The sequence below is a fragment of the Triturus cristatus genome, chromosome 12 (genome assembly GCF_964204655.1).
Source record: "Triturus cristatus chromosome 12, aTriCri1.1, whole genome shotgun sequence".
NCBI classification, from domain to species: Eukaryota; Metazoa; Chordata; class Amphibia; order Caudata; family Salamandridae; genus Triturus; species Triturus cristatus.
The window spans coordinates 210,210,773-210,237,588 of record NC_140595.1 but is presented as its reverse complement, the minus strand read 5'-3'; the positions used below and the strand labels follow the sequence as shown (position 1 = coordinate 210,237,588).

The 26,816-nt window shown below is 48.3% G+C and overlaps 1 protein-coding gene across 1 annotated transcript in view; it reads right to left on the bottom strand.

The window, feature by feature from the left end:
• The window catches only part of EDC4 (enhancer of mRNA decapping 4), a 777,931-nt gene that overhangs the window by 107,786 nt on the left and 643,329 nt on the right, over window positions 1–26,816 (bottom strand). Inside the window, exons 25-26 of the mRNA XM_085639493.1 lie at window positions 9,049–9,214; window positions 7,866–8,052 (exon numbers count right to left, since the gene is read on the bottom strand). Coding sequence (XP_085495619.1) covers window positions 7,866–8,052; window positions 9,049–9,214 — 353 coding nt within the window. The remainder of the gene's footprint in view (window positions 1–7,865; window positions 8,053–9,048; window positions 9,215–26,816) is intronic.

Here is a 26,816-nt window from a genome sequence, read left to right as displayed (position 1 = left end):
AATCCAAGTTTGCCATCCCTTCTTCTAGGTCTAGAGCTGACAGGTTCTGAGCCAGTGTGATCATGTTGTACCTATTGTTCCTCAGGAAGTCGTTTAGTGGGAAAGTGGCATCCTTCTACCCTCTCCTAGTCCAGTACCCACTCAATGGCACCCTTGGACAACAGAATGTGGTCTTCCTGTAACAGGACTGTGGAGTTATCCATCAATAGTGACTCTAGTGAGTAGGAAAACAGGGTGCGGAGGATATGAATGGCAGGGAGGAGTCCCTTTGAATAATTTCTAAGAACCGCCTTTCCGATGTAATGGATTTCCCATTCTGGAGAAAATGTCATATTTTGCCTTCTACCTGCAAGGCATGAGCCTGAGAGCGTACACCAAAAGAGAGGCAAACACAAACAATTCATAAATGTAATGAATTCAAGAAGTAAGTGAATAAAAGTCACAGGTACTGGTCAGTTACTTTTCTTTATTGATTTTTCTCTTATCTCTTTTTCTGTCAGAACTATCTCAGCTAATGCGTTTCACATTAAAGGCTTCATCAGGGCATAAAATTGTATAAGCCACTCGAGAAGCAACAAGATTTCTCTTCAGCAGATAGTCAGGCTTATTTAAACTTTTTCACAATTGCTACAGGTTGTAGTACCACACATTTTTCAGTGTTTCCAAAATTCAAGGCTATAGACAGAGTAAAGCCCATGCAGTTAACTGGTGATGCGTGGAAGAATATCCTGACCATGAAGCTTTCGAACACGAAAGCAAACTGTTTTTGTTTGACTTCAATGGAGAAGTGAGGACACGTGTGTGGGCTTTACTTTGCCTATATCCTTGAATTTCGGAAACATTTTAAAGATTGTGGTACTACAACCTGTAGCAATTGTGAAGATGTTTAAATAAGCCTATCTGCTAAAGAAAAATCTTGTTGCTTCTCGAGTGGCTTATACAATTTTATGCCCTGATGAAGCCTTCTTTAAGGTGAAACGTGTTGGCTGTGCTAGTCCTGACAGAAAAACAGATAGGAGAAAAATCAATAAAGAAAAGTAACCAACACAACAACCAGGATCTGAGACTTTTATTCACTTACTTCTTGAATTCATTAAATTTATAAATTGTTTGCATCTCTATTTGTATATATTCATTGTTTAAGCTGGGTCAATAAGCAGCTGACCATTGAGGTGGGTAACGTGCAATCACAATATACTACACAAGTGACAATTCCAGGTAGTGTGGCTGTCTAATCCCTGGCTGCTTCCCGCTCTTGTTATGAGCCTGAGAGTGCAAACTAAAGCTCCTTGGTAGCTGATGCAGCAGGGGAGGAAGAATTGGAGGATTGCTGTTTCTGCTGGATTGTTTCTGCTGGATTGAATGGTTGCTACTGGTGCCACATCTGCGGCCTCAAAAGAACGATGTTGGCTGCTGCGGTAGAGTTTGGAAGGGCTGTTGCTGCCTGTAAGTCATCGCTCCGGAAAAGCTTCCGAATTTCCAGTACGGATAGGAAAATTTCTTAGCTGGTGTTAGTAGTCCCAAAGTTCATGCTGTGGCTAGACTATTCCTGAATCGTTCTAGCAGCAGACGATATAAGAGCGCTTAACATGAGGAACAGTTACATTATACTATGTCACATAATTTTTTTGTATTACTATTTGGGCACGGGGCAATTACGTGATTATACCAGAATCACAGGAGGTTGAGCCAACGCTGGGATAGGCACCTAGCTCCAAAGTCAGCACTTCTGCCTGTAATGCCACATTGTCTCTGATTTTATCAAAGAGTCTGGAGTCTTCAAAGGGTATGTCCATTAAGGACACTTTCGTGACTCCAGAAACCTGGTTGTCCACATGCAGGTGTGCCAAAAGAGCATCCATCCATAGTGTCCAGGTCAGATATTGCTTGCAATGTCTGGTAGGCTCGATCAAAAAATAAAATATGCCTTTTAATAGTACATTAGTAAACACTGTGTAGTGTTCTTAATTAATGGTGCTGAGCATCCATGTCAAGATGATGATGTCAGCTGCTGTGGGTGTTCTGTTAAAGAATGTTTGGTGATGAGAATGTTATGGGTTGAAGCTATTGTCAGTTGTACTGGCTTGGCTGGAGGATGAGGTCTCAAGATTACTCTCTTCATTAAAGAGTTCACAACCCACCTATTGCTTCCTGCCTATTCAATTCATCTTCCACACTTCATTTTGGCGACGAGTGGAAACTGGAAGAGACCTCAACTCATCTATTTGAGCATTCTGCCACACGCTCCTTACCGTCGACTTCGTCTGCGCTCCAGACTTCGTGGGAGCTCATCCACTGGCTGCATCGTAATTCGGCAAGCGGTGAGAACGGAGCACCTCTTGTGTTGTTTTTGAGCGAGCTGTGAGAGCGGAGCCTCCGGCGTTTGTTGAAACTCCCTTCAAGTATTGGTTCCGAGCGGAGCACCTCCGGCGTTTGTCAAGGTCAAAACTCGCCTCCGGCGTTTGTTGAAACTCCCTTCAAGTAATGGTTCCGAGCGGAGCACCTCCGGCGTTTGTCAAAACTCGCCTCAAGTATTGGTTCCTGTTTTCCTCCTCTTCGACGTTGTTTTCCGGGAGGTGCCTCCTCATTGGCTGGTCTGGGGGTTGTCACCTTTCCTGTGAGGTGCTTCCTCATTGGTTTGCGTAGAGGCCTTATCGTTTAGGCCTCGGGGTGCATCGGGTGCTGTTGCTTAGCAACCCGCTTTGCTTTACGCAACTCTGCCAACTCCCGGCGCCTCCCGCTACACGTCAATAATAAAGGAAAGGAACCACTCGTTTTGTTTCCTGATTGCAACACTTCAGGAACACGCCGTTTGAACATTGCGAGGTAAAACGTTCCTGATTCTCTGACTGCCTTGCCTCATGGAATTACATCGGCTTTCAAATCTGTTCATGTTCGATGTTTGCCACGCTGACTTTTCTTTTCTTCACGGTGGTAACTCTGCTTTGCTCAGTTATTAGTTTCTGCCATTTCTTTTGTCATACTGTTATATATGACAGCTATAACAATTATTCTCTAATGTTTATTTACCTTTATTGAATGCTTAGTCCCAAGGTGCTTTAGTGACAAGTGTAATTTGGGTTTTGTTTTCATCTTTGCCTTAGCTGTGTTGCAATTATACACTGATACAGTCTGTTGATTTTATTTGTGACTAGTGTAATTTGGGTTTGCATTCATCCTCCAAAATGCAGAATGTAACCGCGCCACCGTTCTTTCTTTCTGCCCCAGAAGATCCTCCCATACCTTGGTTGAAATGGAAAAAAGTTTTCTCCAATTATGCCAGGGTCTGTGGTACGTCTTTGAGTGCAGAAAGGAAGTCTGCCTTATTTTTGCACTGTCTTGGTTCAGAGGGGCAAGAAGTATTCGAACACCTTCCTGACCTACCGGATAGTGAGGGTAACTCTCTAAATGAATATGAAATCTGCATAAAAAAATGGATTTGCATTATACCCAAAATGAGTATGGTATTAGAACGTTATCATTTTGGTAAGAGACTCCAAAAACATGAAGAATCTGTGGAACAATATGTCACCTCCTTGCGCAAGCTGGCTTCCACTTGTTCCTTTGGGGCAAGTTTGGAGGAAAGACTCAGAGATCAACTCATGCTTGGGTCATCTATTGACAAAGCAAAAGACGCACTCTGGCAAAAAGACAATCCTTCTCTTGAGGAAGTCATCACCACTTTAAAGTTGCATGAGCATTCAAAAGCTTGTTCTGAGGCTATACGCAAAGGAGCAGACAACAATAAGAGTTCTGATGCAGAAGTTAAGGAAGTAAAAACAGATGCACCTTCAGGGCCTGATAAAGCCCCAAAAGGTTCCACACAAGGCACTTCAAGCTCTTCAAAGGGTGTGCGCCCGAACGTAAATCCAAAGTATTCATCTGTAAAATGTTTTCGCTGTGGGAACACAGGACATTTGGCTAATTCCAAAGACTGTCCTGGGTGGAAAGCTATTTGCTCTGTTTGTAAAAGGAAAGGTCATTTTTCAAAATGTTGTAGATCCAATAGGAATCAAAAGAGTGTGAGGGAAGTTGATCTCTATGAACAAGACGGGGAAGATGTAATTGTTTCTCAGATTTGTTGCCAGGTGAAGGATGGTCCTATGGAAGAAGTGTTAATTAATGACAAGTGTGTTAAGATGTTGTTCGACTCTGGAGCAAAGATCACTTTAATTCCCAAAGACTTTTATGAGAAATATTTACTCACAAAAGTAAAGTTATTCAAACCGGATATTGTGCCAAGAGGTTATGGGGGACAAATAATAAATCTCTTAGGATACTTTGAAGGAACAATTGATTACAAAGGTAGGCTCACTGCAGGCAAGATTTATGTTTCCATGAAAGGAGATTCTTTGATAAGTTGGTCTCATCAAAGGGATCTTGGGGTTTATCTAGATCCTAATCAAACACCTTCAGTGTGTCTGAGAGATCTCTCGACTATAGCCTCAATCTCTGACCGCAACAATTGGATCAATAAATTCCCACAAGTTTTTGATAAAAAACTTGGTTGTCTAAAAAAGTACCAACACCTTATTAAGTTAAAGGACAATTCTGTCCCTGTAGTGGCCAAAGTCAGAAATGTTCCCATGTTGGTCAGAGACAAAATGAAAGAAGAATTGAACAAGCTACTGGTTAATGGTGTTATCAAAGAGGTAGAAGCTACGGAGTGGGTCTCTCCGGTTGTGATGGCTCGAAAATCCAATGGTGAGGCCAGGCTCTGCATTGACTTGAGGGAATTGAACAAGGCAGTGGTGGTGGATCACTATCCTCTCCCAAACATAACAGAAATGTTATCCTCGTTAGGTAGTGCCACGCATTTCTCTGCATTAGACTTGTCTTCTGCCTACCACCAGGTTAGACTACACCCGTCCTGCCAAGAATTGACCACTTTTATAACACCTTTTGGAACATACAAATTTCTAAGGATGCCGTTTGGTCTTATATCAGCTGCATCGGTGTTCCAAAGGGTCATGGAGAACATATTAAACGGGATAGGTGGGGTCAAAGTCTACCAAGATGACGTTCTTGTGTACGGTTGTAGCTTGCAAGAGCATGATGAGAGGATGGGTCTTATACTTTCTAGATTGCAAGATCATGGCCTTACTCTTAGATTGGATAAGTGTAAATTTGATGTTAAGGAGATTGAATATCTGGGCCATTCAATCTCTGGCTCTGGGATCAAACCCAAGCCTGCTTTGGTTGAAGCCATTTCCAACCTCAATTACCCGGCAAGCAAAGATGAACTTACTAAATTTTTGGGCATGGCAGAATTCTACAATAAGTTTGTTCCTGGTTTCGCTAGAAAAACTGAAAATCTAAGATCTTTATTAAAAAAAGGGAGCGAGTTTGTTTGGAATGAATCGTGTAGTAAGGAATTTGATTTAATTAAGGACTGTCTAAACAAAGCACCCAATCTCTCTAGTTTTGATCCCAAGAAGAAATCCTTTGTCATGACAGATGCTAGTGGTAAAGGATTAGGTGCTGTATTGTTGCAACCAGGGGAACATGTAGACAACACGGTTTTGTTCATCTCAAGACCACTTAGGGGAGCTGAGTGCAACTACTCAGTAGTAGAAAAGGAAGCTTTGGCTGTCTATTGGGCAGTTCGCAAGCTCAAGAAATTTTTGTGGGGTAAAGCTTTCTCTGTGATTTCTGATCACAAACCCTTAAAGGAAGTATTTGGGAATAAAGGGATTGATCGAGTATCACATAGAATAAGGAGATGGGTTGTTGCTTTGCAAGATTTTGAATTCTCTGTCTCCTATTTGCCGGGGGCTAGCAACATTCTGGCAGACTGCTTGTCAAGACTTGTTAATTCTTCTGGCTCAGATGGTGATGAAGATGATTCTTTTCTTGGGGAAGACTTTGGGGAAGACATACAAGTGTGTTTAGTCACTCAAGGTGTGATCACTGAAGAGGAATGGAGTGTGGCCTTAGGCAATGATTCTGCTTTGCAACAGGTTGTTTCATATATTCGTGATGGTTGGTGTGAAAAACGGTTGTGTGATGAGGAGGTTAAAGGGTTCTGGTCTATCAAGGAGGAGTTATCGATTTCCAGTGGTCTTCTTTTTAGAGGAAGCAGATTGATTGTTCCTTTGGTGTTGCGCACAAAACTGGTTGATAATGCACATGCTAGTCACATGGGCATTGCCAAAACCAAAGAGAGGCTTAGGGAAAACTATTGGTGGCCCGCGATGGATACTTTTGTAGAAAGATTGGTGCGTGATTGTCCTCTGTGTGCCACTAGTGATAAAGTTTTAGGATGTAGAACTCAGCCGATGCTTGTGAGGAAGCAGGCTACTGGTCCATGGATTGACATTGCTGTTGATATTTTAGGTCCTGTAAAGGTAAAGTCACAAGATCGGTATGTCCTAGTTTGTCTGGACATGTTTTCCAGGTGGCCATCTATCAAAATAGTGAATAGTGTAGATTCCTCATGGGTTATCAATTTTTTGGATGAATTGTTTGCAAATGAAGGGTTGCCAAATTCGGTGTTGACTGATAATGGGGTACAATTTGTCTCCAGGGTGGTTGAAGAGTTTTTGAGTGAGAGAGGTATCATGCATAAGCGTGCGGCTCTTTATCATCCTGAATGCAATGGAGTAGTTGAGAGATTTGTGAGGGTTTTGAAGGAGGCCATGCAATTAGCCGTGACTTCTAGTTATAACTGGGAGGAAGCTATCAAGAAGAAGGTGTTTGAGTATAGGTTCACTCCACATTCTTCTACGGGTGTTACTCCTTTTACTTTATTTAAAGGAAGGGTTGCAAGCACTCAAGTAAGTCCTCTTTGGGTTTCCTCTAAGAGGTTAGAAGTGGGTGGTGTAACTGATAAAAAAGCTGATTGGAAAAACCAGGAGTTAAAGAAAATGTTGAGGAGAAAAGAGATTTTTGACAAGAGAAAATCGGTCAAAAGAACTGTCATTCAAGTGGGTGACATGGTCAGGGTAAAACTCCCTGAAAGAAGGTGGGGTGAATCCAAGTTTAGTCAACCAATCAGAGTTAACAAGCTTCTGGGCAATGCAGTGAGGACACAGGATCATAGAGTCTGGAACCTCAATAGGATTGTGAAGTGTCCCTCTATGTGTGGCCAGAGTACTATCTCTGAGAATCCAAATAACCTTTCACACTCTCTAGGTACGAGACCAATCAGACTAAAGAGTGTTCCTCTTCGTTTGCAAGATTGATGTGATGGTGCATATACTTTGTTTTTTTTTATTTGTTTTAGTTTGATTGATGAAAAGGGGAAGGTAATGTAGTGTTCTTAATTAATGGTGCTGAGCATCCATGTCAAGATGATGATGTCAGCTGCTGTGGGTGTTCTGTTAAAGAATGTTTGGTGATGCGAATGTTATGGGTTGAAGCTATTGTCAGTTGTACTGGCTTGGCTGGAGGATGAGGTCTCAAGATTACTCTCTTCATTAAAGAGTTCACAACCCACCTATTGCTTCCTGCCTATTCAATTCATCTTCCACACTTCACACTGCAAAAAGCAAAAGAAAAAAAGTAATTTCTCTAATGCAGTGTTCAGGGATCGGACACAAAAGCAGTGATTCAATGTTTAAGAAAAACAATGACTATCTCTTCAAGGAGGAAGACAAGTGCTACAGGCCCTATAAACATGCTCTGATACCCTCGTGGGTCATGTTCGCGCAACATAAGACTATAAATAAATAAATGTAAAATGCACACTGTACAATCCTATACATTTACTATATGGTTACAACTGTGTCTCGTAGCATATAGGAATGAGTAACGATGATAATTTACAAGAGAGGCGTGGAGCTCGTAAGAAAGGCTGTAGGAAGACCCAAAGAGCAGAAATCCCCCTGAACACGCACAGAAGGAACACAAGGAGGTGCACTCACTTGCCCACGGCCACATGCAGCTGGTGCTGCACCTCGGACCTGACGCTGGCGGTGACGCTGGCCGTCAGCTGCTCGGTGGTGCTTTGGAAAGTGTTGATGCTGTGCTGCAGCTGGCTCAGCAGCGGGTCCCGGGCCTCCTGCTCGCGCGCCTTCTTGCTCTTCAGCTGGGCCTCGAGCTGCAGGATATCTGCGAAGAACAACAAGATGGCGTCTGGAAAGCGTAACCCGCCACGCGCTTCAAACTGCTTACAAACCCCGTTCTCCCCGCTCCGTGAGAGGCAAGCCAGGCTTTGTGGGTGATAATGTGCTGCACTGCAGATAAGGCGCCTCAGACCCCTTCCGGGGCGCCAGTTACCCGGCATTACATTGTGTATGACCGGAGGGGCTTACATTAGCTGTGAGACTATGTGGGGCGTATTTTTGCGTCCTATGTCGTGAATGACCCGAGAGGGGCTCTTATGGGAGGACGCGCAAGAAAGTTATGTTTATGGGTTTCCTTATGCTTTTCAGTCCATTTCCCATGCTGGCTGCGCTTTCGTCACTGTAGGGCCGCATTATGAGTTGGCAGGCGGGCAACTAGAGCCAAATTTCGGGGGGGGGGGGGGGGGGGGGGGGGGGGGGCTGAAAAAGATTTCGGGGGGGGGGGGGGCTAAGTCTTTCAGCCATAGGCAGAGTGGCTGTAAGAAGGGGCGAAAACGCAACAAAAGCTTCATTAACGTGTAAATGGTCTTTTAAAGACCCGTGAAGTACTCGGGTGCGGCTGCAATTAGACGGACGCCAGCCCGCGAGGCTGTCTCAGCCGGGCTGACACACATGACGGGGGGGCTGAAGCCCGGTGAGCCCAATGGGTGTTGCGCGCCTGTGAGTTGGTCCACGTTTTCTTAACAATGAGAAAACACTATTTAATGACACCGACATAAAGAGAACCTCTGGTGGAAACATCTCTTTTGAAACTCGTTTATGCGCTTATGTCTGAGTAAAAGCAGTGGATGTATTTCTTTATGTATTGGTTTTCTCCAACGGTGTTAGCACCGTGAAGCGGGGTCTGTCTTGGTTCGGCGGCAGCGCTGTACTTTCAAGGCCAGGCTCGAGTAAGTGCTAAGTGTTTCGTTGCAGTGAACCGCGTGCAGCGTTTCTCGTAGGGTACCTGTCACGCTTGCACACACAGAACAGAGGGACTCACACTCCTGCGTGCCTTGCTTGAAGCTGGCGTTGATCTGCTGGAACATGGACTGGCAGCCCTTCTCGAAGGCGGGCAGCACGATACTCTGGAAGGCCTCCCTGTATGCCGCCTGGATCGGGCCCTGCAGGGCGTCTGCCGCGGCTCTGCCGATGGTGTCCGTGATGTTCTAAAACAGGGAAACGCACACATGGTCGAGTGTATTATTAACATGCAACGCTAGATCTCGAGTGCTGCTGTGATTTATTACACTTTGAAAGTGCATCTTACTCCAAAGTATACAAAGGTATACAATACCCTCAAACAAAAATAATACAAATATATTCAAAGGGCACATCAAAATGGTTACACCATCAGAAGCTTAAAGAGAGTCATACAAGAAAAGAGCAATACACAAATAATAGTTGAATATAAATAAACGTTTGCCTGAGTACCTTCCATTTTTACAACAATGTCTGCAGCAATCTTTTCTCACTGGTTCTACTATTTTAAAGCTGAAAGAGAAAAACACACACACACACCACGAGTCTGACCAAAAGCGGACTAAAGCAAATCATGGTTTTACATTACCATAAGGAAGACATTTCAGACCCTCCGAGTTCTCAAATCAAGTCAAGTTTATTAGGTAATAAAAACCATAAACATAAAACCAGCACAGTACATATAAAGTCAATAAAACTCTCCTTCAAGCAGTGTAGTGCCAGTGTGTTTGCCACACGCATAAAGCCAAACCAAAAAACATGGTTTACATAGACGAATGAACGAGCAATAGAGTCGTCGCATTGTTCAAGCAGCGAGATACAATATTGGGAGTGGACTATTTAAAACCATTAACATTCCTGTATCGTCTAGGTGTACTCAGGGAAGTTACAAGGAACACACAATACAAAAATAATAAAAATATGATCATGGCACAACCTGTGAAACACACATGTATCCAGAGCATACTATACAGGGGAAACAGTGCAAACATTTCAGGGCGTTACGGCATCTCGCATCACCTTCTGCGACTGAACACACAAAACATTATCAAAAGGCTTGATATAAACATCAACACTACCGTGTAAAGATGCATTCTACAGGTACCTAAAAATCACGCAAGGAGGCATGCGCAGTTTGAACCAATGTACTTCTACCTGCCTAGTGAAGGTTTGTCAAAAAGTGACTAGTGCAGTGAGCTTGAAGCAATTGTACAATGTTACATATAGAACGCAATTGTGCAAAAACGCAGCGTCGAAGTGCTTGGCGGCTGTATTTGGCAAAACTGTGCAAAAAATACAAACTTGTTGACACACTCCTATCAGCCTGATAGGCTTGGGTGCCTGTTGCAAACACTAGTGCTGCTGTGCAAGGACAGCGTTTACTGCAGCTGTGCAAAGGTAGCTTTTACTGAGCAATCAGAGCATACGACGTTGAGCAGAAATGGGCTATTCCTCATGATCGTCTCACCCTTCGCAAACCCTCGTGAATTAAAAGTATTATATAAAACCCTTTCCAACCCATGGACAGCATTCATATAACAATTGTAATCGGTTTGTTAAAAACTGCTAGAATCTACCCCAGTCGAATAGTTAGCATACAATTCAATGGGCTCCGGGCCTCCTTTGGGCGCCGTCCTGCAAGTTCTAACACCTACATCTAAAAACTCCTTACACAATAATGACCTCCGATGATCTAGCAGGTTTGGGCACAAAGTACATGTACAAATGTTTCTTTTGCCTGATGACAAAAGCGGCACAATGCATCTTCTGCTTGGGCCTTCTTCTGCCACTTGAAATCAAGTGTTGGAAGGTCTGCTCGGGCCTTCTTCTGCCACTTGAAATCAAGTGTTGGAAGGTCTGCTCGGGCCTTCTTCTGCCACTTGAAATCAAGTGTTGGAAGGTCTGCTTGGGCCTTCTTCTGCCACTTGATATCAAGTGTTGGAAGGTCTGCTTGGGCCTTCTTCTGCCACTTGAAATCAAGTGTTGGAAGGTCTGCTTGGCCTTCTTCTGCCACTTGAAATCAAGTGTTGGAAGGTCTGCTTGGGCCTTCTTCTGCCACTTGAAATCAAGTGTTGGAAGGTCTGCTTGGCCTTCTTCTGCCACTTGAAATCAAGTGTTAGAAGGTCTGCTTGGCCTTCTTCTGCCACTTGATATCAAGTGTTGGAAGGTCTGCTTGGCCTTCTTCTGCCACTTGAAATCAAGTGTTGGAAGGTCTGCTTGGGCCTTCTTCTGCCACTTGATATCAAGTGTTGGAAGGTCTGCTTGGGCCTTCTTCTGCCACTTGAAATCAAGTGTTAGAAGGTCTGCTTGGGGCTTCTTCTGCCACTTGAAATCAAGTGTTAGAAGGTCTGCTTGGGGCTTCTTCTGCCACTTGAAATCAAGTGTTCGAAGGCATCCAAATCGCATTTTTATTAGTTCCTCTTGATCGCCAGTAACAGCAGTGCCTCAAAAAAATGTTCCTTGCTTATGATAAACGAGTTTATTACTAACCACCCATGTGATTGTTTTTGTCAGTGTGGCTTAATCTTCCAAACTTCTCTTCTGCTGTATGCATTTGTTCACACATTTCTTAAATATATGGTCTCTCGTGTTCAGTTGCCGTAAGTCTAGGATGCCAAGATTCTGTCTACTGTCCCACAGGTATTTGGTGGATTGACCTTTACCCCTGGTCAGGTTTATCTCTGTCCAAACGAGTTTAGCCAGCGATCCCTCTGGGGGACTCCGCAGGCGATGACACTTCACGAAAGCCCCCTACCTGGCTAGTGATTGTTTAACCAAGGCAAACACTCGTTTTTATGTTCGTATTAAATGCTTCTATACCAAATGCGCATCTTCACCCAGCCTGATCTTGCCTCCATATGATAATGTTGATATCAGTTTTGATTTAATCACTACTATCAATGTCTTTAGGCTGTGGCCCCACAGCCTTTTCATCAAGTTTGAAAAGGCAACGTTTAGGGCCTCAGCTTTTGCAGTGGTAGCTTTTTTGAGTGCAGCAAAATAATTTCGTGAGTTCTATTTGAACCCTAGGTACATGTATGTTGTAACTTCATCTATGTTGGACCTGTTTAGGTGCCATCTCCTGTGCTTCGCTATTTGTCGATTCAGCAGTATTACTTTGGTTTTTTAAGACTGATTTCCAGCTGCTTATTTCACTGAATATTCAGCGAGCCTGTTGATATATCTTTGTAGGCCCACGTAGGGTACTGCTTAACAGCAGCAGATCGTCTGCATACAAGATGCTACCCAGCTGTTGGGAAAATAAACTCGGTGCATGCGACACTAGTTCTGCCAGGGAGGGTGAATTACCCCAGATGAACAAGTTTAACAGCAGCAGCGCCAATACCCAAACCTGTTTCAATCCAAGGGAGGTGTTAACCTTTCTGGATGGATGGTGCCCGACCCCAACCTTCATCTTTACCCAGGTTTATGTATAGAACATCTGGCTAGCCCTTAAAAGGTTTTGTGGAATTCCCCAACGTAATAGTTTTTCCCAGAGCAAGCCTTGTGTAAAGCAGTCAAAGGTTGCTTTGAAATCCACAAAGCACATGAATAACGGTGTCTTGTGTCACATGCTCTGTTCATTATGAGACCTACTGCCGTTAGGTTAGTGGATGTTCTTTGCTTTTTAATGAACCCTGTTTGGTTCTTTGGCAGCCTTTTTGCCTCTGTCACCCACTCCTGTAGATCCTGAAGTAGTAACGTTGACAACCTGTAGTTACTAAGGGATGTGGCTAACCCGCTCTTGAAGATGCGATGGATCACTGAACCTCTCCAGCTTTCCAGTATGCTTTCCGCCACCAGTATTAGCTTGAAAATCAAATTCAAGAAACTAGTCCAGGTAGTGTTGCTCTGCTTTTAGAGTGCAGTCAGCATTCCATTTGTGCCAGGTGCACAGTTCAAGGATTCTATTGGATGGCCTAAGGGTTCCACCGGGTGGTCTGAGACATCGGTAGCATCATTGCAGTTGGTTTCTGGGTTCACCGGATCCTGTGTGCTTATGCTATGATCTTTGTCATGTGGGGTCAGACTTGAACCCGGGACAGAATGGTCATCTGTACTTCCTTTATGAGTTCTTAGCTATTCAACTCATTCATCCTCGCTTATGTTAGTGTTTCAATGTTCCTTGTTGGTCGGTTTGAAGACAGGAAAAGAGGCGGACAGCAACCCTCCTGGGAATGTAATATTTTAATGCTCCAACTCGAACAGTTCCTTGTAGTCCATAACATCAGCTTGAATCTGCGGGCAGTTAAATGTAACAAGTGTGGGTTCAGATACTAGATTCCTGCGTGGTGTTAAGAATTCAATGGAATAGATGTCGCAGGATTTAACTTCTGCCAGGTCTGGCAAGTCCTCTATGAGCTTTAATATGTTTGAGCGGTTTAGGATGTCATGAGGGCCTCTGGATCTATATTCAGGGACCCACAGTAGACTTGCCTTTGGTCCTAGGTAAGCAGTGGCAATCCTAATGCCCTCTGAGATATTTTCAAGTGGGCTTATATTGCTTTTTTGTGTACCACCCATGACGGATTGAGGTCATCGCATGATGCGCCATCTTCAGTTCTGGTTGTCCCCCCACACAGGCTGCAGAGTAACTTAGAACCATAGTTGATTCTTATTTGCTCTGTAGTTTGTAACCTGGCGCCATTCTCCCTTAGAGCTGGTCCAGGGTTTGGGGCACGATCCCACTACAGGCTAACCTCCCTCCTTTCTGGACTGCCTGTTTCATTTGTTAGGTTTTCTGACCTACCAGGGGTGTTACTGTTGTCTGCTTTTCCTCTCTTTGCGAGAGTGGGTTCTACCTCTTCACTTCCTCTTTTGCAGCGAGATCTTTGATGCTATTACTAGGGCTATTCTTAGCCTACTGCTGATCATTGTTGCCCAGAACATGTCTAAAACTGTTGGGGCTGTAGGAGTGCCCCCGTTTCGCAATTCTCCCCAAGCCCTTGATACTCATCTCCCATTTCTCCTTGCTTGGCATCCATTGGAGCGGGGTTAGCAATCTCATTTCCGTAGTCGCCTGGGACTTGCCCAATGCAGGATCTCGCAGGATAGATTTGGTGACTGCCTTTCCTTGCTCACAGTTGAATTCTCATGTGAGAACGGCAGTGACGAACAATCCCAGGCAGAGTCATGCGAGTGAGGTAGAGCTTAACATATCTGATGCAAGGAAAGCAGAGCTACTGGATGCCCCATGCACAGAAGATTAAAGCGCACAATGATTAAAGAGCCCAAATGTAACTACAAGTGACGTCAACAGCTTCAAGGAGGCTGTATTGAACACAATGCAAGCAACGGTGGAAGCGTTGAATGATCATGTTAAAATTGACATACAAGTGGACCTGTTAAACACGCTTGCGGTCTTTGTGTCAGGTATAGATGGAAAGCTTGATACTATAATTAATCACATCCATAGAGTTCAATTAAGGAAGGACGATGAATTCACAATGTGCAAGTGCAAGGAGATAATTTATAAATTAGTTCAACTGCCAGTGCTCCTGGAGAAGATGCTTAGAGCAGTAAGGAAAAGTATCATATGTAACCATGCGGACTGCTGCACAAGCAGATGATGTAGACGTTGCAAGAGGTTGCAAGGGAAGCACACCTTGCCAGGGAGAAAGATGCGGCAGAGCCGAAAGATGCCTACCACCCCACCCATAGATGAAAATATCTTAGAGAATCAGCAAAAACAAGATCTAGTGATCATTGAATTGTCACCACCAATGAATCCCGCACCATCGCTAATGACCAAGCGAGAAAGAAAACAAGCAAGGAAAGGCAGACACAAATCTATCCAGCGAGATCCAGCCCAGTTTGTGAAATTCAAGTAAAGAGGAATACCAGTACCTTAAGAATAACATACAGCAGTACACAGTCCTGGCCGATGACTTACTCAGCCGACAAAAGACTTATCCCTTAAGTGCAATGCAGTTCGAGAAGAGGGACTATTCAGAGTAAAGGTCTCCGGCTATGGATCAGGCTCCCCAAGACCATTCACAGCAAAGACAACCAACTCTATGCCAGTGAAAAATAGTTTTTCCCAGAAACCTTTGCATGGTTCTTCACAAGGAAGTGCCAGGTAGCAAACCAGTTTTACCGAGTCCAACTACACAGCCATTTCATTCTCTTTTTTGGCAATGTACATGCAAGTTCTCAGCTCATGATAGGTTGGGGACAACATGGGAAAAACGCCTTTTCTGGCCTGGCCTGTCTTGAAGTCACTTAAAATGAGGCTGACAGTCCTACTCTGATTATTACCAGTAAAAATCTTTAAAAAGTTAGCACAATCAGTTAAAGGTGATGCTGCGGGTTTAAAAATACATCATTCCTTGAGGGTGTATGTACTGTAGACTAGACGAACAAGTTACTTACCTTCGGTAACGATATATCTGTAAGAAACATGAGTTAGTTAGATTCCTCACCTTAGAATATCCCCAAGCGTCAGGTTGGATCCGGAAAGATTTTCATCAGCAATACCCTTGCGCGTCGCTAGGCGTCGTCTGCGGCTCCGCGTCCGTTGTCGTGATCGCCGGGATGATGTCGGAGTACTTAGACGCCACCCTTGCGCGCTGACGTCAGTTCTTGTACATAGCTTTTCCGTGCCAGGAAAGCAGAGCCATGCAAGAGACCGACACTGGTGCCAAAAAAATCTAGGACCCTGAAAGGGATGACCTCAACCCTAGATATCGGTTCGCAGAACTGGGAGGATGGGTGGGTCCGTGAGGAATCTAACTAGCTAATGTTTCTTACAGATATATCGTTACCGAAGGTAAGTAACTTGTTCATCTGAAAGAAACACGTTAGTTAGATTCCTCTCCTTAGAATAGATACCCCAGCAATACCAACCCCGGTGGTGAGTCTGCAAACCAAGATCACACTAGAAAGTCCTGGAGAACAGAACGGCCAAAGAAGCCGTCTCTCCGGCTGTCCAGGCAATAGTGTTTGGCGAACGTGTGCAGAGAGGCCCACGTTGCTGCCTGGCAAATGTCTTGCAAGGGGACTCCCCGGCCCAGGGCAGTGGTCGACACTGTGGCCCGAGTGGAATGGGCCCTCAGCCCTACAGGAGGTTCCATGTTAGCTAAGGAGTAACAAACCTTGATACACAAAACGACCCACCAAGAGATGGTTCGTTTGTGTACCGCCCGCCCCTTCTTAGCACCCACGTAGCCGACAAAGAGTTGGTCGTCCACCCGGAACTGCTTGGTGTGGTCCAGATAGAAGGACAGCGCCCGTTTTGGGTCCAGACGGTGGAGCCTCTTTCGAGGGAGGCGGAAAGAAGGTGGGCAGCGTAACAGACTGCCCGATGTGAAAGGCAGTCACCACCTTAGGAAGAAAGGAAGGACGAGTTCTGAGAACAACTGTGGACAGAAAGGAAAGGAGGCTTAGAAGAGAGCCTGGAGCTCACTCACCCTTCTAGCAGAGGTGATGGCCACCAGGAAAACAGTCTTAAGCATCAACAGATGAAGGGGACAATTATGAAGTGGCTCAAAGGGAGCGCACATCAGATAGGTCAACACTAGGTTCAAATCCCACTGAGGCATTACGAAAGAGACAGGAGGAAACATGTGAATAAAGCCCATAAAGAAGCGAGAAACAACAGGGGATTTGAAAAGAGAAGGCTGATCAGGAAGCCGTAAGAAAGCAGAAATAGCAGAAAGAAAACCTTTTAGGGTGCCCAGAGCGGAGCCCTGCTGGGCCATGGAAAGAAGAAAGAGGAGAACCTCAGAAAGAGGGGCGGAAAGGGGATCCACAGCCTTTGCTGTGCACCATGCCACAAATGTGTTCCAACTGCAGCCGTATACCGATTTTGTGGCGGGACGCCTGGCTGCCAGAATCACATTACAGACTTCAGGAGGCAAGTCAAATGGCATCAACAGCCGCCGCTCAATCTCCACGCATGGAGGTTGAGGCTGGACAGATTTGGGTGGAGGACCGTCCCCTGCTGCTGCGACAGAAGGTCCTCCTGAAGAGGCAGTCGTATCGGGGGATCGATCGACAGCTCGGGATACCAAACTCTTCGAGCCCAGTCCGGTGCCACAAGACTGACTTGGGCCCGGTCACATCTGATCTTCTTCAGCACTCTGGGTATAAGTGGTATAGGCAGAAAGGCATACAACTGACCGCAACTCCACTCGCGACGAAAAGCGTCTCCGAGCGAGTGCCGCCTTGGAAACTCCAACGCGCATAACTGCTGACATTGCGCGTTCTCTTCGGTGGCGAATAGATCTAACCAAGGGTCTACCCACTGCTGAAAGAGACCTTGTGCCACTTCCGAGTGAAGACGCCATTTGTGATCCAGCAGGCACCAGCGGCTGAGTTTGTCCGCCCTGGCGTTCAAAGAACCTGCCAGGTGTTGAACCGTCAAGGAAATGCCTTGACGTTCCAGCCATGTCCAGAGGCGCAGAGCCTCCTGACATAGGGTCCACGACCCCACCCCGCATTGTTGTAGCAATACCACATGGCGGTGGTGTTGTCTGTGAACACCTGCACTACCCTCCCCTTGACAGAGGGAAGGAATGCTTTCAGTGCAAGTAGGATCGCCCTGAGCTCCAAAATATTGATATGGAGCTTGGACGCCGCCGGAGACCAGAGGCCTCTGATCTCCGCCTCTCCCATGTGGCCGCCCCATCCGAGGAGGGACGCATCCATCACCACTGTGTGCTCCGGTTGGGGAAAGGAGAGGGATCTGCCGTGACCCATCACTGCAAGTCTTCTGCAGTGCCCTCTGTGATCTCGACATAGTCGGACAGGTTTCCCTGATACTGCGTCCACTGGAACTTCAGAGGCTGCACATGCCATCTGGCATGGTTGATGAGCAGGACCGAAACCCAGGACCAGGGCTCAAAGATCGGAATCATAGCCCGAATGTCCCGGACTCGCTGTTCGGGAGGATAAACCAGAAATCGCGCCGTGTCCAGAACCGTTCCGATGAAGAGGAGCTTCTGAGAGGGAATCAGATGCGACTTCGGCACGTTGATGAAGAACCCCAGCAAATGCAGGAGGTCGGCCGCAGCCTGGAGGGGGGAGACGACTGCCTGGGGCAAGCCCGCCTACAACAGCCAGTCATCCAGATAGGGGGAAAACTGAGACCCCTGATCTGCGTAGATGAGCTGCGACCACCGCCATCACTTTCGAGAACACCCGAGGGGCGCTGGTAAGGCCGAAAGGGAGCACGGTGAACTGAAAGTGCTCGTGGCCTACCGTGAACCGCAGGTAAAGCCGGTGGGCCGGCAGGATGGGGATATGAAAATAAGCATCCTGCAAGTCCAACGCTACCACCCAGTCTTGCGGGTCTAGGGCAGACAAGAGCAAGCGTGAGCATCTTGAACTTCTCCTTCCGGAGGAAGCGATTGACATTCCGGAGGTCTAAGATAGGACGCACGCCCTTGTCCTTCTTTGGAACCAGGAAGTAGTGGGAGTAACAACCACGACCTACTTCTGGCATCGGAACGTGCTCCATGGCCCCCTTGGCCAAGCGGGCCGCAACTTCCTGCTGGAGAAGCGCCAAGTGATCCCCCGACATGCAGTGATACGGAGGCGGCATGGCTGGAGGGGTAGTCTCGAAGTACGAGTTACTTACCTTCGGTAATGATGTATCTGGTAGAGACTATGTCTAGCCGCAGATTCCTTAACTTAGAATATCCCCAGGCGTCAGACTGGATCTGGGATGTTTTTTGCAGCAGCACCTCTGCGCGCCCGCGCCACACGACCCCACCCTGACATTGTCCATGTACGTGACGTCAGCGAGGTCATATAAGTCCCCCCCGGCGCGCTGACATCAGTTTTCTGCGGAGAAACCTTTCCGCTATACAACACGGAGCTGCTAACAACAAACTGTGAAAGTATGGGAACAGTGCGCGAGGGATGAAAAATCCGTGAATAAAGGAGGAGGATGGTGCAAGACACCATTGTAAAAGACAGAATTAGACACTGCCTACATACAAGTGAAAAAGCTGTGAGAAAGAACCCCGCAAGCTAAGCAAAGACCCTTCCCAAGTGCAACAACGGAAGAATATATCAACAGACAGAACTAGACTGTCATTACCAAGTAGAACAACAGACAGAAATAGACTGTCATTACCATGTAGAACTGTGTCGTCTAGCAAGAACGGAGCACTGAGAGAACAACAGTCCACCGCAGGAAGATATGAAAAGACTGGCACTGCGCCTTTAGTAAAGAAAGTCTGAAACAGAGGTCAACAGATCCCCAAAGAAGACGACTGTAGAGGAGACCAGAACCCTGAGCCAATAGAGAAGGCAGGAGGGAGGGAAGGCAGCAGGAGAAGAAAAGAAAATGAAGATGAATCTCCTGGTGAAGGTTAATCGAAAGGCATCATTTTACAGGTAAGAAACCCCTGAGAGGGAGTCAGTTGTGTTATGGCAATTCTCAAAGGGACGCAACAATGTGAGCACCCATGAGAGAAAAACGAATGGCAACTGAAAGAGGCCAGCGGAGAACCCCACTTGGTAAGGTCCTCGCAGAACGGGGAGGCTGGGTGGGCGTTAAGGAATCTGCGGCTAGACAACGGCTCTACCAGATACATCGTTACAGAAGGTAAGTAACTCGTACATCTGATAGAGACATCTAGCCGCAGATTCCTTAACTTAGAATAGATACCACAGCCATACCACAAAGGGGAGGTGAGTCTGAGACAGAACAACAGAAAGCGCCAAGCAATTGAGCCAGCAACTGAGTGACGGACAATGGGGAAGGCTGTGGCGGAACAGCCAGACAGCAACCCAAATAGCTCGGAAGAGCAAAAGATAACGGGATGCAAGACATCCCAAAAATGCCAGAATGGCTCTACACCATACCTGTATAAGGATGAGAGGTAGAAACGGCACCAGCCATATACCAGAACAAAAGAAAGAGAGAGGAAGAAGGACCACTCTCAGCTTAATGGCGCACTATGTGAACACCGACCAAAGGTTGAGAAGAAACATGAAGAGATGCAACCAGAGCCTACCAGGCTAGCCCACGGAAGGAAGGCCGGAGAGGCTACAGCCAAGAACCAAAGGTCAAGAGGGAGAAATCAGCAATGTTTTTAGAATTGCAGGCGGAGACAAGAAACACGCCAAGTGCACACCCAGTCCCAAAAGGTGGAACAGGGGCGAACAGTAACAATCTTAAGCACGCTGATGCAGGCCACCACAGAAACATGCACAGACCAAACCGCCACAGAGACCATAAGGTGGCGTAGCTAAAATAAGCATAAGGCTGCTCGAACAGGCAGCTGGAAGACCAAGGTGAGAACCAACACACGAAATACCGATATGCTGGTATGCAGGTTGTAGACCTAGGACGACTGACATCAGAAGAGCCGTCCCGCATGCCCAGCTGATATAATATAGGGTGAACTTAAAGAAGGAGGCACATCCGAAGGAAGGTGCAGCAGAGGCACCAAAGTACTAAGGCATAGAAAAGGAGGGAGAATCGCAGAATTTCAGACCACATCCTCCAACTGGAAGGAAAGTAACCCTTGTTCAGAAGAGAGAATCGTTCAGTAACTGAACACGAAGAAGGGGGCAATGTAAAATCGGGGAACCACCCCAGTAAGTGGAACGCAAAAAGGGCCTTTTTGGCAATGCCACATGCATCACTGAAAAGCTCCCTGAAACATGGAGACTTCGGACCAGACCTTGCAGCCTCGAAGAGAGGTGAAGAGTTAGGAAGAAGAGTACCCATGGAACTTGTATATATAAATAAATACATATATATAGCAAAAACGGTTAAACTAGTCACGACTATGCAACATGGTTGTAGAGGAACACACCTGGTGCAGTAATGGCAGACGGAAGCTGCCTTTAAAGCGTGATGAACACCCCGAAAACCTCCCAAGGAGGAGAATGAAGCAAATAAGCAAGATGACCCATGACGTATAGAAGATGACGCCAAGGCACAACATTGAGCACCGTACAACGGCAGATAAGAGCACCAGAGGACGCATAGAGGCCAAGGGATCTCTTAGGCCCAGTTGACATAAACAGAGCTATACCATAGCAAACAAGTACCCCACACGGAGTATGCACACCCCAACAACGGGGAAACACCTATTAGGACAAGCCACAGTCAGAGGATCAATCTGTGGAACACTGCCACAGTAGGTTAACTGCCAGTTTAAAATGTATAATGCATCCAAAGGATGCTAAATGAAAGTGTAATCACCCCCGACCATGCGAAAGGAAGACCTGAGGCTTACTACCAGCCTAAAATACAAGTTACTTACCTTCGGTAACGATGTATCTGGTAGAGACGATTCTAGCCGCAGATTCCTTAACCTCTTCGCTGCGGCGCAAATTCCGCCGCAGAGCTCCCGCAGTGCTGACATTCCGATCGCGGACGTGGTCATGACGTCTCCCGGCCGTCGTCCGCACACGCCCATCGTGACTCATGACGGCCGGGAGACGTCATGAGCACGGAAGAGTTTAACGTAGAATTATCCCCAGGCGTGAGACTGGATCCGGAAAATCTTTTGCCACAGCATCTCTGCGCCGGGGGCAGCACAGCGTGACTCCGCTCTGACGTTGTCCGCGGACGTGACGTCAGCGAGGTCACATAAGTCCCACCCTGGCGCGCTGACATCAGATTTCTTCGGAGAACATTTCCGCGCCACAATGCGGAGCCATCGCAAATAAAACTGTGAGAGTATGAGAACAGTGTGCGAAAAAAGCTGTGAAACAGAAAGGGGAGAAGCGAATGGTGAAGAACAGCACCATGAGGGACAGTGCCAGCACTGTGGTACTGAAAGCCATGGAAGGGAAAGGGCAGAGCACCGCCCCGAGAAGCAACCTTGCAAAGTGAAGGCAATATCCTCCCTGGAGACAGAATAACATGTGAAAAAAGTCGGGGCAGACAACAGACAGCCTGCAACCACAATCTATAACAGTGAAGGGCAACAAGCCCGGAACAGATAAGTAACGACAAATTGCCCCAAGAAAAACACCATCAAGGGGTGTCATATCCCCTGTAAAGAGCGAAAGGCTGAGGCACAGCCAAGAGACCCCAACCCAAAGGACTGCAGAGGAGTCAGAAAACCCAAGCAATGAAAAAAGGGAGAAGATTATGAGTAGGCCTCACACTGGAAAAAAACAGGTTGTAGGGATGCAGAAGTACCCATGAACCCACCGTCCAATTACCAGGAAAGAAGGCATGGGACAAATAAACAGAACAAAGCATCCTGTCAGGGAGGAAGTGAAAGAGGGCACCCGCAGAAGACAAAGCCTCCCGGAGGGAGGCGAGTGCAGAAGACCAAGCTGAAGGGTCCTCGCAGAACAGGGAGGAAGGGCGGGCAGTGAAGGAATCTGTGGCTAGAATCGTCTCTACCAGATACATCGTTATCGAAGGTAAGTAACTTGTACATCTGATAGAGACTACTGGCCGCAGATTCCTTAACGTAGAATAGATACCCTAGCCATACCCAGAGGGGAGGAGGGTCTGCAAAAGAATCTCACGAGCTTGGAAGAACACAGGGCCCCAACAGGGGCTGTGTCATGGGGACAGGAAGGACGGCCCTGCCCCTACCAAGCAAAAGTAAGCAAGAACAAGGAGAAGGAAAGGCCAGGATACCGCAAGCCTACCCGAGGGACAAAGGGCGTCCGCCAGAAAACCCCGAGGGACAGACGGCACCAGCGGGTACCAAAGGAATAAAGAACCACCCACAAAATCCAAGGAGAAGAGGTGGAACGGAGGCAGAGTCCGCCGCAGGAGAACACACAAACAGCGAAGGGGACAGCTGAACGGGTAGCAGCCCCGAGGCAGGGGACAAGGCAGGAACGGGCTCACAGTCGGTAGGCGCATAGCTCCAGCAAAGCAAGGGACAGGAGCATACGGGCACACGCCGAGGCCCACGGAGGAGGACCAGAACTACCAGTTGTGCGCAGCAGGCAGCTGGCAAATACTATGAAGCAGTGTGCCCAGAACGAGCCGAGCACAAGACTAAGACAGAGGCAAGGGAACCCCAGAATAAGCCCCAGAGAAGGCCCGTCCCAGTGGCACAACCCGGTCCACGAAGAGAATTGGGACCAGCCAGAAGAAAAGAGGAGAAGAAGAACCCCCCAAGAAGCAGCCGGGGTGGGGGGGGGGGGGGGGGGGGATGGGGGGTCATGAAGTGACCCCCGGAAAGCGAGAAATATGTACAGACCAGACCTAAAGCCGTCAACTAGAACACAGGAGAACACCAGGAATATCCCAGCCCAGCTGGAACACAAGGCAGAGGACCAGGCTGAAACGTCAGGTAACAAGGTGGAAACACCAAGACACGACGCCGTAGACGGCATGACAAAAGTCGGTCCGGCGACCCAGAGGCTGAAGAGGGAAGGCCAAACGCACAGAAGCAGACATCGCGCAGGAAACAAGGGCAAACGCACGACAGGCAAGCCCTGCAGAAGAAGGATAGAACACCATCGAATACTGAGCAGGACAGAACCTGGAGCAGCGCAAGCTGCACTAAGGCAGAAGAAGAAAAGAGACCGCACCAAGCAGTATACAGTGACACCAGGAAACATGAGGAACCCGAGAAGGTATCCACACCCGCCCAGCTTAGGACAGAGCTATACAATAGCCTACAAGTACCCCACCTAGGGTATGACACGTCCCCAAACAAAACAGGGGAAATACCTCTTAGGGAAACCCGCAGCAGAGGTCAAGAACATAAAAGACCTGTAGGTATCACCACAGGCTTACCAATCAGCCAAAAAATACACATATGGTCCAACCTGAGGACCTATACGGGTTCACTAACAGTCAAAAATCACACACCACCAAAGTTGAAGAGCTGTACCAGCAGCCAACAGTACAGAGGGGCCAACGTAAGGACCCTGAAGGCATTCCAAGCCACACACAGCAAAGAGACGAGCCAACCGAAACACTAGGCCCAAATAGAAACGTGGGATAAACACATCCCTCAAGACACCCGAGGACCGACAAGCCAAAGCTTACGGAGGGGGGAGAAGGACGGAGCACCGCAAGGAATCGTTGAATAGCGGAGTCCGTGTGGGTTTTAAATAAAAGAATCCCATCAAAAGGCAGGTTAACAAGACGCTCCCGAATAGTCTCCGGAAAGACGCTATCCTGCAACCAAGCATGGCAGCGGAGGGCCACAGAACTCAACACAGCGCGGGAGAGAGAATCAGAGACATCCAAGGTCGACCGGAGAATAAACGCAGCTAACTCCCAACCATCCAGTACATGGCGCTGCAGATCAGCGCGGGCACCGTCGTGGGAGGTGCGAAACAGAAGGGACTCCGCAGAATCCATAGGTCGGAGGTAGCCCTGGCCAACACGCAAAGTGTGTTGTGCGCGCGCAGAGCAGCACTAGTGGAAGCGAAGATGTTACGTCCCCAGGAGTCCAACCACCGGGCCTCCCGTGACGGAGGGAGCAATACTGAAGGCAAGGAAGGAAAAGCAGTCTGCAGGACAGGGCCCTGGGCAGATGGGTGGGAAAAAAGGCAGGCTGGATCTTGCGGGGCAGGACAGTGGTGGTGGAGGAGCGGCCGAGGTACCGGATCCCCCGTAGTAGGACGCCTGAGGCCCCCAGAAGAGAGTTTTGAAGCGCAGCTTCAAATGGAAGCAGCTGCTCCCCTCCACCAGAGCCCTGGTGGAGAACCTCCAACAAGCGGTCCGTTGGGATCGGAGCGACCGGGTTGCCCATTTGCAAAATGCCGGTAGCCGTGGAGATGGCCTGGACAAAGGCCACACTCGCCTCCGTGGGACATCGTGGGGGAGAGAGCAACTCTTCCGTGGGCGAAGGCTGCAAACTATGCCGCCCTGCTGGAGGAAGAAATGGCCCGCCCCTGTAGGATGGAAGACCCATGGACGAATGAGGGGCCGGAGGGGCCTTCGGAGAAGGGGGAGAAGCCGGCGGGGCAACCACCTGCAAGGTGCAGAAGAGCGGGTTCGGGGGCGTGGACGCGGGGTGGAACTCGCCCTGGAAGCCGCTGGGGAAAAGGCAACAATGCGGCGTCCAGTCTCCGATGAAGAGGAGACAAGGAGAAGAGTCGACGATCCGACGTCGGGACTGCGCGGGGGAGTCCGCCACGGGCACTGGTGTGTCCTTGCTTGGCGCCGAAGTGTCACCAGGGGTGCCGAGTCGACCTCCACCACCACGTGCCTCATAGGAGAAAGGGGCGGGGTCAGAGCCGAAGCGGCCAATGAACGGCGCCGAAAAGACGCCGGCCCGACCTCCGACAAGGCAGCCGCCTGCGCAGAGGACCGAGAGGGTCCCGGCCTCCACCCGCGTCTCAGCCAGGGCCGGGGAGGAAAGAGGTCGGCCTCCGGTAAGACAGCCGCCTGCCCAGCGGACCGAGGGGGACTCTGGGACAAGCCTTGAGTCCCGGCGACCTCCTGCGACACCACAGGGAACCCCGTGGGATTTTGCGGCGAGGCAGGGACGCCATGGGTCGAAGAGGGGAACCCCGTAGGGCCGCACATCGATGACACCACTCCTCCAACACCTGAAGCAGAACTCGTAGGCGAGTTCGCAGAAGGCCCCGCGCCTGGAGAGGGAGCCGCGGACGTCACAGGGAGAGGAGGGGGGCCCAAAGAAGCCTGCAAAGCCGCAGCGTAGGCCTTCATTTGGGCCCTTGTCGCCCCAATTTCAAGAAACGGCGGATAGGGTGGCGACAGGCGAGGGCGCATGTCCCCAGAGGAACCCGCGCCCTCCGCAGACTGAGGACAGGGCCTTGGTGGTAAGCTGCAGGACTTACCGGCAAGCGAGTGACGCCCATGGGGCCTCGGTGAAGGACGATTCCGCAGTCGGAACCGGCGGCTTCTGGACCCTTCCGAGGTAGGGGACGGACGCTGTGACGAGACCGATCTGGACAAGCGGGCCGAAAGCAATTTCATCCGGTGCTCCCGCCGAGACTTCGGCTTGAGATGCTGTCAAGTGTCGCAGTCCGTAGAATCATGGTGCTTGACCATACACCACATACAAATAGGGTGAGGGTCCGTCGCCGACATCTGACATGCACAAGAAGTCCATGTATTGAAACCCTAAGGCATCGCACACTGTTCCCATCGCAAAGGTGTTAAAAGAGGCCTGAAAACAGGCCAAGCGAACTCACTCCGGATCCGCGTTACACGCGGAAAAGGAGGAAACTGACGCAGCGTGCCGGGGTGGGATTTATGTGACCTCGCTGACATCACGCCCGCGGACGTCAGGTCGGAGTCACGTGGTGCCGCCCCCGGCACGCACAGATGCTGCGGCAAAAGATATTCCGGATTCAGTCTCACGCCTGGGGATAATTCTATGTAAAGGAATCTGCGGCTAGTAGTCTCTATCAGATACACATAACGCATCAAAAGGATGCTAAATGAAAAGGTACCACCGCAGAACAAACGCCTGAGGAACACAGGCCTAAAGGGGGGGGGGGGGGGGAGGCCGCAAAAGCCTGCAAGGAGGCACTGAACAGCCGAGTCGGCATGAGCATCAAACAATAAAACCCAATCAAAGGGTAAATCAACAAGTCTCTCCCGAATATTCTCCAGGAAGACGCTATCCCGTAACCAAGCATGGCGCCGCAAGGCGACAGAACCAGCCATAGCCCACCCTAAGGAATCAGCAGTATCCAAGGCGGAGCGGATCGTAAACTCAGCAAGGTCACGGCCATCCCGGAGAATATGAAGGAGGTCAACACGAGCGCCTTCAGTGCTGGTGGAGAGCAAAGACTCTGCAGAGTACCACAGGGCAGAGGTAGCCCGAGCCAGGACACACACTGTATTTAGTGACTGTAGTGCAGCACTAGTGGAGGCAAAGATGTTCCGACCTCATGACTCAAGCCATCTGGTCTCCC